An 11,200-nucleotide genomic window follows, 5' to 3' on the forward strand; every position below is an offset into this window, starting at 1 on the left:
CATTTGGAAGAAAAGGGAGATTTGTGGGAAGAATATTTTTTTAAAAAATTCTCCTCAAAGTTTCTCTGACCGAGAAAAAAAACATGGGTTTCTCCAATCACTACTTGGGATCTCTTCCAACTATGATTCTATAAAAAGGGTTCACTTTTCCTAGCTGGTAGACTTGCAGTCCAGAAAAGGAAGCCTGACATCCCATTTAGTAGTTGCAATCTTGTAACTGCTGGGAATTCACCTCTGTGGTTATTAATGACTGAATGTGATGCCAGTAGGGTTACCAGACTGAAAATCAGAGAGCCACCTTTTAGGCCACTGGACAGCTGTTAATGGTTGGCCACGATGCTGATAAGTATTGTAAAACCCATCTTGCTGGTGCCATGGAGACCCAACTGCTACATTCCCTTTCAGCATGTTGTGGACCAATGTACTGTGGAAAAGGATACACCAAGCCTTTTCTGCCATGTGCTCTTTTATTGACTGCAGGGAGTTTTTGCAAGGGAAAACACACAGGGGCAATAACCCGGTATTGCAGTACCAAGAGAACAATATCATTCTGTGACAGATGTGAAGCAGAACCCAGTTGTGTATGTGTGTGTGTGTGTGTTTAAAGCCAAGTTTTTTAGCATCTTGGATGATCTTGTAGAGACACATGGCCAGTGGTCTTCTTTCAGTGTCTCACGGGAACTTAATTCATAGGATCCCAAACAAGATGCCCATGGTTGCCAGAACCATTATGGCATCGTTGGCTTTCATGTCATTGCAGTAATTGTGACTGCCGGCATTGCAGTAATTCTTTTCACAACACTCAACAGTAACATCATACTTGTCAGGCTTGCTTTCGGCCAGGTTTTTGGGACAATCTTTTGCGCACCATTTGCTAATGTAAAGCTCTTTGCCTGAAAAACAAAGAATCTGAATGAGATTTAAGAGAACAGTTTTTAGTTTGCATAAAGTTGATAAGAACCTAAAGCTGAGTTATAAAGCCTGGCCAGGATTCTGCATCATAGCTGATGTTACATTTCATAGGCACAACAAAACCCTGCTAGTGAATTGTGTAGATGTGTATCAGGGCACAGGCAAGAGCATTCTAAGGCACATGTGCACATTTCTGATGGCCATTGGGTACTTCTGATGCATCCGATGTGCACTGAGCTTTTCTGAGGCACACTTGAACACTTCTGATATGCATTGGACTCTTTTGATGAGTACTGGACACTTCAGATGTGCGTTTGGCCCTTCTGATGTGTGTTGGGCACTTCTGCTGTACATTGGGCCCTTCTAATGTGCACTGGGCCCTTCTGATATGTATTGGATCCTTCTGATGTGTGTTAGGCCCTTCTGACATGTGATATCAGTTCAGTCCTTCTGATGTTCGATGGGCTCTTCTGCTGTGCCTTGGGCCCTTCTGACTTTGAGATCCTTAAACTGAGATTGTGGTCCTTTCCACCTCGTAACATTTTGTGATTCTTTATATTCAACAATGGCTCAGTATATACCTTATATTAGGTCCAGAGCAGCGGAAGCATTTTTCCTAAACTGCGTGGCTTCCCTGTGGAGGAAAAAGAACCTGCAAAAAGCAGGTTCTTTTAAAGTCACAGGGGCGGTGTAACAAGTGCGCCACTGGCACACTGGTTACGTAAGCACTGTGTGGCAATGTGCAGATGCCGCACAGCACTTATGTAACAAAGGCGGCACCTGTGCCATACCAGGATTAGGGACTGTGCAGTTGCTGCTCAGTCCCTTAACCCTATTATGGTGCCAGCACAGCGCATTAGCATAGTCTATACCACGCCTATGCTACCTTTTTTGGCAATTTGATTACCTTTTTTATATACAGTAATTTATACATTTTTATATTATACAGTGGGCCATTCCCTTATGCAGGGGAGCATATGCTTCCCCTCTTTCTTCTTTATGTAAGCTAAAAATAATTCCCAATCATTTAAAAAAATTGTTCAATGATTTCTCTTTAATCTAATCAAACAATTTGTCCTTGACTGCCATTTCAAAGACTTTTGTAATCCATTCTTCTTCTGTTGGTAATCGAACACTTTTCCAATTTCCAATGGAATTATCAAATTATCAAAAACTCAAAAACTTACCAGCCGTTTTGTTATAAAGGGTCACACAGACTTGTTCCACAGATGTACAGGACCCAGCGACTAAACAACCCTTGCCAGATTTTACCTTTTGACACTTGTAACACTGTAATGATGAAGCTGATTAAAAAAAGACAAAGAGGAAGAGGCATGAAGGTATAGGTTGCTTTACATCCCAATAAAGCACCCAGCAAAATGGCCAAAAAAGGGTGTTTTGCCCACAAATTGCCAGTTGTATTTATTGGTGCTAAATAATTCTGTTTGGAAGGGACCCCATGCATACCCTCCACCATTTCACAAATGAAAACACATGTATCCAAGGAATGTCAGAATGTAGTCAAGATTGCAAACGTTATTAATGAGGAAGAACAGGCAAGCTGGGAGAAGCTACATCAATTTGCTTTTGTTTGAGCCTCCTGGGAAGGGAAAGATCCTGCTCCTCTTCTCCGCCTCTCATCTCACCTCCCTACTGAGTTAGTTGAGTACAAACTACTTTTACACTTTAAACTAAGAGCTTTGTCACATGAAAAAAGAAATCTGAAACAGAGCAGGAGAGAGCGGCTTTCTGTGTGTCTCTCCACATGATGTTGTATCACTTCCATTCTCTTTCCAAGGGAGATGGCCGTAAAAGCATGTCTTTTGTCATGCTGGAAAAATCTGTTGGACAAAAAGTATGTTTTTACTACTGTCTTCCTCAGGTGTTACAGAATCATGCAGAGAAGCACAGAGAAAACCACTGCTCCCCTGCTCTGTTTCAGATTTCTTTTCTCATGTAATAAGTCTGCCAGTTTGCACCAGCTGAAGCATGCTGTGAACCAATGGGGAAAGGGGAAGGGAGAGATAAAAATGAAGGCATATTTAAAAAGAGTTGAAAGAGTGGGATAACCGAGGAGTAATCTGCACTGTCCCTGTCAAATTGGGACACTTGGACAGTATACACCATGAACAGCGAAAGACACCACTCTCCAAAGCCTCTAAAAGCATCCCAGAGTGATCCCATGTCAGTTCTAGTCACCTGTGGCGCCATAGAAAGAACCAAAAATGGCATGGGGAGGCCCTGCAGGCTCTGGAGTGTGCCCACCGCTGCCAAAGCCTTTGCAGGGATGAAATTCAGTGGGGGTGGCCAGGCCATGATCAGTAAACTTGACCACCTGCTGAAGCCAGAGCTTGGCAACATTACTTCTTGTGATTACAACTCTCAGCATTTTCCACCCTACTTACTTCAGTTGCTGAAAATTGCTCTAAAAGTACAAAAGTAGTTTGCATTTAGCTTACTCAGTGAAAGAGGAGAGAAGAGGGGGGTAAAATCTTACCCTTCCCAGTAGGTTCAGGCAAGAGCCAACTGCTGCAGCCTCTGCTAGCTTATTTGCTCTGCCCCATTAATAACTTGTGTCATCTTGACTGCACTCTGATGTTTTGCCTGGCCACTCATGTCCCAGTTTTCATCTGTGAAATGTTGGAGGGTGCAAGATTTGAACCTTGAGTTTCTCAGCGTCCTAGTTCTAGTCCAACAATCAATCCACTATACAACACCAGCCCATGCTTTGAAGTCTACACAAAGCCAGGAAGAAATGTTTGCACAAACATCAGAACAATTAATTACATTAGTGTAACCCCTCATTGTGAGCCAAGATTGTATAGTGGTTTACGCATTGGACTAAGATTTGGAGAGCAGGATTCGAATCCCTGCTTGGTCATGAAAACCACCTTGGTAACCTTGGGCAAGTCAAACTCTCTCAGCCTCAGAGGAAGATAAAGGTGTTTATCACACAGGAGGAATTTCTCTTAATTTCGAATGAAAAGAAAGTGGGGCCAGAACGCATTCACTTGAATTCGCTAGTTCATCGAATTTATGTGAATCTGAATTGCATTCGAACTGACTTCCCATTGCCCAAAAATAGCTTGCCATTGCCCGAAATTGTGTGTGGTAGTCTATCACACAATAACGTTAAACCCCATGATTGCGTTCGGATTGCCATTGGATTATACTTCCAATTTCCCTTGTCTGATAAACTCAATAGGCAAACCCCCTCTGAATAAATCTTGGCAAGAAAATCAAGTGATAAATTCACCTTAGGGTTGCCTTAAGGTGGAAGCCCTCTGAAGTCACATACACAACAGCAACCACCCCTTGTGGCAGCTGGCCTAAATATCCTAACCACCAAACCCTGTCTAATCTTATTAGCTAGGCAGGGACATGCCTGGTTAGTATTTGGATGGGAGACTGCCAACAAACACCAGGTGCTGTAGGCTATATTTCAGAGGAAGAAACTGACAATACTATCTCCAAGTACTGTACTCCTTGACTAAGAAAACCCTGTGAAATTCATGGGGTTTCTATAAGTCAATGGGTGACAGTCCCTTGGCATCCTAGCTGAAGTTACCAACAGGATTCCAGCCTGGGAGCTATAGTTTGCAAAAGCACTTTCTTCTAAAATCTGTCCTGAATCACCCACCCTTCAATCTTACTCTTCCTTTCTCCAAGTTCCATCCCAACTATATTATGCATTCTGTTCTAAACAGGGAGTCACCCTTCTTATTCATCTGGGAAGTTAAATAAGGTGAAATGCTAACATCTCTGGGTGTTTCTTTCACAGGTGAGAGTTTTTTTTTCCTCCCAGGACCTCAGCCTTTAGAAGAAAAAAAAAGACAGGGATAGCATCCAGCCAAGCAAGCTTTAGGCAAAGCCTGGAAAGAGATGCCAGTCCAATAGGGGTGTTCACAGCCATAAAACCAGTCCATGAAATGCAGGAGAGAGACAAGACAATGATGCCTGCTTGCAACACAAACTAGGTCTTCCGGAAAAGGGACTTGGGATTTCAACATGCCAAATTTTAAATGCACAGTTCTGATGTTATCTTGCAGCAGAAGAACTACTTGTGGGTTTTCCTTGACACTGTGGTTCCCAGGACCAGTGGGGTCATTCTGGTGCATGTGGTATAAAAATCCAGACAGTTAGGGATGTGGTACTTAAACCACTAGGCATACGTTTGCACGTCTTTCTTCCAAGAAAGCACACCCAGGAGAAAAGGGCTGTGCTCTATCTATCTATCTATCTATCTATCTATCTATCTATCTATCCATCCATCCATCTAGCTATCTCTATCTGTCTACAGGTTGAGTCTCCCTTATCTGAATTCATAAATATGAAATATTCCAAAATCCAAAACTGTCCTCATGGGTGGCTGAGATAGTGACACCTTTGCTTTCTGATGGTTCACTCCGCACAAATTTTGTTTCATACATAAAATTATTGAAAAGATTGTGTATAAAATTACCTTCAGGCTTTGAGTATAAGGTGTACACAAAATATAAAAGGATTTTGTGTTTGGACCTGGGTCCTATTTACAAGATATCTCATTATGTATATGTAAATATTCCATGTGTGTGTGTGTATCCAAAATTCAAAACACTTCTGGTCCCAAGCATTTTGGATAAGGGAGACTCAGCCTGTATCTATGCATCTATCTATCCTTTTTAAATAGAAAGTGGGCAACTCCAATTCTTCTCCCTCTTAATGGTGTGTGCATGCATCATATACAGGGATATTGGAAGTGACATTGCATCATAGCTGCTCACCATTTTGTCATATGACCAAAGAAATTAGTTTGGAGGGGGTTAAGGATTCTAGGGAGGTATAGACGGGCAAACTGCCACTTTTGTGCATTGTTTCAGTCATTTTGGAGTTATTTGGAGGGTGGGGGAAATAACCAAAAACATTGCACGGTTGTTGTTTTTTCAGCTTTGGGGGGCTAGGTGCTTTGGAGGACTGGCTGTCATCCTCAGGGCCACAAAAGTATAGTTCTGGGCCCACATGTGGTCCAGAGGCCACACTTTCCCCCCTCTTTTCTTAATGGCCCCCATTAGTTTTTTAAAAAAGATTATTTTTAACTTTGTATGTTTTAAATCTTTGTAATTATTTGTAATTTTTAATATTTTTAACAATTTTAAATGTTCAATTTTAATTGTTTTAATGTATTCTATATATGTTGTTAGCCGCCTTGGGTCCCCCTTTGGGGAAAAAATAAAATCAAATTAAATAGTTTTGGAAAATATATTCTTTCAGATGAAAATTCCTAGAATTTGCCACAGGATCATGTTGGCTAGGGGATTCTAGAAGTAGTAGCCCCCCAAAAATACCCAATCTAATCTAGCGTCTGGGTTCCCACACTGGCCAAGCAGATACCAAGGGCCTTTTCACACTGCATACTAAAGACAGTTCCTGGGCTGGGCTATTTTTGTTATAGCATCTCTGCTGCAAATATTGTACCAAGTACCCATGATCAGTGGCATCACTAGGGTTGGTGTCACACGGTGCAGCAACTCATGGTGCCACCCCCGTCATTGACTTCCTCCCATGCCAGACCATATAGAATCCTTAGTAAAGTTTTTTATAGTAATGTTACTCATAAATGGTAATTCCCAAATATTATATTAGCAAAATTAAAATTATATCATATATATATATAATCATATGCACAGCCTAAATGTACTTACATATACAATAGTTTCATGTGGCTAAAGTGAAAAGTTGGTAAAATGTGATGTTTTAAAGAAAATTTTAAAAGAATAAAATTTAATTAATGTCTTTATTTATTTTAATTAAAAATTTTAAATCTTAAATTAAGAACTCCTGGGGCCTGCCCTTTCCCCTCCAACTGAGCCTCACCCCATTGACACCATATCTTCAGCATTTTAAAGGGATGCAAGGAAATGCCAAAGCCCATTACTGCCTAAAGGAAGATATTTGGGGAGCAATGTCATGCACCCCCAAGTGACGCCACTGCGCATGATCTTTCCAAAGGGCTTCTTCCCAGCTTTCTTAAGGTCAACATGCTCTTTCTTCCACACTGTGGGGATTTTACTCACTTCTCTCCACCCAGAGGCCCACAACCAAGAGGGCCACAATGAGGATCTTCATTCTGGCATGGTGCTTCCAGCTTGTCAAAGAGAGGCTGCTGCACCATCCTGATGTAGCTCATAGCAACTGTGGCATCACAGGCCTGTCAACAATTGAGTCTGATGTCATCAGGGGAAATCCCTGGCTCCCCAAAGAATACATTGGGTTTTGTTTTGTATCATGGGAGTGGCTGTCTTTGGAAATGCAAAGCTGAGCATGCTGGAACCTGCAAGGAGTTTACTTGAATTCCTCACCCCAACTTCTTTCTTGAACACGATACTGAAGTTGTTTACCTTATTCCTGGTTTCTAGTTCCTCATTTGTTTTTATTGTCCTGTGTCTTCAAGTCATTTCCAACTTATGGCAAACCCAAGATGAACCTATCATGGGGTTTTCTTGGCATCTTTCTTCAGAGGGGGTTTCCCATTGCCATCCTCAGAGGCTGAAAGAGTTTGACTCATACAGGGTCACCCAGTGAGTTTACATGGCTGAGCGGGGATTTGAACCCTGGTCTCCAAAGTCCTAGTTCAACACACAAACAACTACACCACATTGACTCTTACTTTACTTGTACAAAGTGTTAAAACACAGACCACTTGAAAGAAACCTGCCACCTTTTTATTATTATTATTAACCTTTATTTATGAAGCGCTGTAAATTTACACAGCGCTGTACATGCAATCTTTTTAGTTAGACGGTTCCCTGCCCTCAGGCTTACAATCTAAAAAGACATGACACAGAAGGAGAAGGGAGTGGTGGAGGGAAAGGGTAAGAGGTCCAGCAGTTCCTCTCAACCTCCGAGGTCTGGACCAAGGCAGATGGACTGGAGGGAGGGCAAGGCTTCATAATGGATGGTTAATCATTATCCAGAGAAAATACATAATCACAAGTAGGATAATACATATACAGTACATAGGAATACAGGAAATGGATCGATAAACAGCCAACAACAGAACATCAGATAGTAAGCGACAATTATGCGATGCCTGGGAAAGCTTCTCTGAATAGGATGGTTTTCAGCTCCGTTTTGAAGCTGGTTAAAGAAGTGATGGCTCTTGCTTGTGGAGGAAGAAGGTTCCAGGAGTGAGGGGCAGCAAGTGAAAAGGGGCGAATCCGGGATGGGGCAGAGGAAATCCTGGGCTGAGACAGGAACCCTTGACTACCAGAACGGAGGGCCCTGGTGGGAAGGTGAAGAGAAAGAAGGTCTGATAAGTAAGGAGGGGCCAGTCCATGGAGGGCTTTGAATGTCGACAGCAGGAGCTTATACTGAATGCGGAAAGGGAGAGGGAGCCAGTGAAGGGATGCCAAGACAGGAGAGATGTGGTCAGAGCGGTGGGTGGAAGTGATAATGCCTGCAGCTGAATGCTGAACAGAGATTAAAGGACGGAGGTGAGAGAGAGGAAGCCCAGCCAGGAGGACGTTACAGTAATCAAGTCAGGAGATCACTAGGGCATGGACCAGGATCTTGGCAGTAGAGGCGGAGAGATATGGTTGGATTTTGGCAATGTTGTACAAAAAGAATCTACAAGCCTTGGCTGTGGTCTGGATCTGAGGGATCCATGACAGAGAAGAGTCAAAGATGAAACCAAGATTAAGGGCTTGCTGGACTGGTTGAATGGAAATGTTGTCCACAGAGACAGAAAAGGAGTGTTGAAGGTTGGGCTTAGGAGGAAAGACAAGAAGCTCCGTCTTGGACATGTTGAGCTTCAAACGCCGATGGCGCATCCACTGCGAGACAGCTGTAAGGCAAGATGAGACTTGCTGTTCAAGCCTTGGCGAAAAGTCAGGGGCAGAAAGATACAGCTGGGTGTCATCGGCATAGAGATGGTAGGAAAAACCAAAAGAGCTGATGAGTTTTCCTAAGGACAGTGTGTAGAGAGAAAACAGAAGGGGACCCAGAACAGAGCCCTGGGGAACTCCAACAGATAAGGGAACAGGAGAAGAAGTCAGACCCCCTGCAACTACTGCAAAAGATCTGCCAGACAAGTAAGATCTAAACCAGTCGAGAACAGAGTCTGAGAACCCAAGGCCAGAGAGTATGTCAATTAGGAGACAGTGATCAACAGTGTCAAAGGCTGCAGACAGATCGAGAAGAATGAGAACAGAGTAAAGGCCATTAGCCTTGGCCTGTAAAAGGTCATTCGAGATCTTAGTGAGAGCTGTCTCTGTAGAATGCCTTGGGCGGAAACCAGACTGAAAGGGATCAAGGATGGAATTGGCTTCAAGAAACTCAAGACAGCGCGAATAGACAACCCGTTCCAAAACCTTAGAAAGAAAGGGGAGAAGAGAAATCGGACGATAGCTAGACAGAGAGGAGGGGTCAAGAGAAGGTTTTTTCAGAATTGGGGAAATGAGAGCATGTTTGAAGTCCGAGGGGAAGGAGCCTGTAGAGAGAGAGAGATTGAAGATATGGAGGAGCGAGGGCAGAAAGGAGGGAGCTATAGAGATTAGAAGACGAGTAGGAATAGGATCAAGAGGACAGGTAGCAGGTTTGGAAGAGTTCAGAAGTGTAGAGAGTTCATCCAAAGAGGCAGGAGGAAAGACAGAAAATTTGTTAGGCGAAGGTGATAGAAGATTAAGAGCAGAAGAAGAATCAGGAGGGACTATCTCAGAGCGAATAGTGGTAATCTTAGAGATGAAATAGTTAGCAAAGTCATTAGGAGAGAAAGATGAAGAGACTGGAGGAGAGGGAGGTTTAAGCAAAGTGTTGAAGGTGGAGAACAAACGCTGCGGGCTCCTCTCATTGGCAGAGATCAATGATTTGTAATAATTCTGTTTAGCCATAGAGAGGGCGCGTGAGAAGGAAGAAAGAACAAATTTGAAATGGATAAAATCAGCCCACTCTTTGGACTTTCTCCAAAGACGTTCGGCCGCTCTAGAGCAGGACCGGAGAAACTTAATGTTGGGGGTAAGCCAGGGCTGAGGCCTAGTCTTAGAGGAAGAAGTGCGTACAGAGACAGGGGCAAAATGGTCGAGAGTTGAGGAAAGAGTGGAGTTAAATAAAGACATAGCTGAATCAGCAGAATCCCCGAGATTTAGGGAAGAGAGAGATGAATCCAGGGTCAGACCAAGTTGGTTAGAGTCAACAGATTGAAGATCACGAAAAAGACGTTGAATAGTGTGGCGAGGAGGAGGAGTATAAGTGAGAGCAAAGGAGATTAAATGATGGTCAGATAGTGGAAAATCAAGTGCCAGGTAGTCAGAAATGGCGCAGTTTGCAGCAAGAACTAGGTCAAGACAGTGACCAAGAGAATGAGTTGAAGAGTTGGAGTGTGGTTGGAGGCCAAAAGAAGCTAGCAGAGAGTTAAAGCGAGATGTTGTAGGGTTATTGGAATTGTCAACGTGGATATTAAAGTCACTTAGGATCAGAGTGGGGACTGAATCTGAAAGGAAGAATGTCAGCCATGATTCAAAGTCAGATAGGAACTGGGTGGCAGAACCAGGAGGGCGATAGATGACTGCAACCCGGAGCTGTAGAGGAGAAAAGAGTCTAATAGGATGAAACTCAAAGGAAGAGAAGTGATAGCTGGGGGGAAAAGATAGAACTTGAAACTGGCAGGAGTTAGATAGCAAGATACCAACCCCTCCTCCTCGACCCTCAGGACGGCTTGTGTGCGTGAAGGAGAGACCACCAAAAGAAAGGGCAGAGGAGGTTGCAGTATCATGGGCTGGGAGCCAGGTTTCGGTGAGAGCGAGGAGGTTAAAGGATTTAGAGAGAAAGAGGTCATGAATTGCTGTTGCTTTAGGGGCAGCAGAGCGGCAGTTCCAGAGGGAACAGAGGAAGGGAAGCAGGGAGACAGGGAGAGGCCGGATGGGGATCAGGTTAGGAGAAATGTGGCGAGCCATGGGAAGGATGGGGTTCACAGAGAAAAGAAAGAGGTGAAGCTAGCTTTACAATTAAAGGTCAACAACAACAATAACAATAATGACAAAAACAATAATAATATAGCCAGCTCAGGCCTTCTGGGTAGGAGTCCAGTGCAAGCAGGAAGTACTTCCAGGGAGCACAGGTTATACTTGACCTTCTTCCTGTGGAGAATTCTGGGACAAGCAGGAGAGTGAGATGGAGCAGGGCCTTCTGGGAAGGAGAGAGTTCCTTTGTGTAGGGCTGATGGGGAGCCCAAACTTCCTTCTTTTCCCTCAGAGGCAGATGGAGCAGGGCCTTCTGGGAAGGAGAGAGTTCCTTTGTGTAGGGCTGATGGGGA

The 11,200-nt window shown here is 43.5% G+C and overlaps 1 protein-coding gene across 1 annotated transcript; it reads right to left on the reverse strand.

The window, feature by feature from the left end:
* Positions 1 to 500: 500 nt before the first annotated feature.
* LOC121929347 (probable weak neurotoxin 3FTx-Lio1) lies at positions 501 to 7,028 on the reverse strand. The gene is made up of 3 exons (XM_042464834.1): positions 6,966 to 7,028; positions 2,100 to 2,216; positions 501 to 893 (listed from the first exon to the last, which is right to left on the reverse strand). The coding sequence occupies exons 1-3, from the start codon at positions 7,015 to 7,017 to the stop codon at positions 688 to 690; spliced, it is 375 nt and encodes a 124-aa protein (XP_042320768.1). The 5' UTR covers positions 7,018 to 7,028; the 3' UTR covers positions 501 to 687.
* Between the last annotated feature and the right edge of the window lie 4,172 nt (positions 7,029 to 11,200).

This window comes from Sceloporus undulatus, chromosome 4 (assembly GCF_019175285.1).
Source record: "Sceloporus undulatus isolate JIND9_A2432 ecotype Alabama chromosome 4, SceUnd_v1.1, whole genome shotgun sequence".
NCBI lineage: Eukaryota > Metazoa > Chordata > Lepidosauria > Squamata > Phrynosomatidae > Sceloporus > Sceloporus undulatus.

What these genes read in the sequence shown, in the direction of transcription:
- LOC121929347 (XM_042464834.1), bottom strand. Translation starts at nt 7,017, where the DNA reads ATGAAGATCCTCATTGTGGCCCTCTTGGTTGTGGGCCTCTGGGTGGAG. An exon ending in GGGCCTCTGGGTGGAGAGAA is followed by an intron (nt 2,217 to 6,965) that starts GTGAGTAAAATC and finishes TTTTTTAATCAG; the next exon opens with CTTCATCATTACAGTGTTAC. An exon ending in CCTTTATAACAAAACGGCTG is followed by an intron (nt 894 to 2,099) that starts GTAAGTTTTTGA and finishes TTTGTTTTTCAG; the next exon opens with GCAAAGAGCTTTACATTAGC.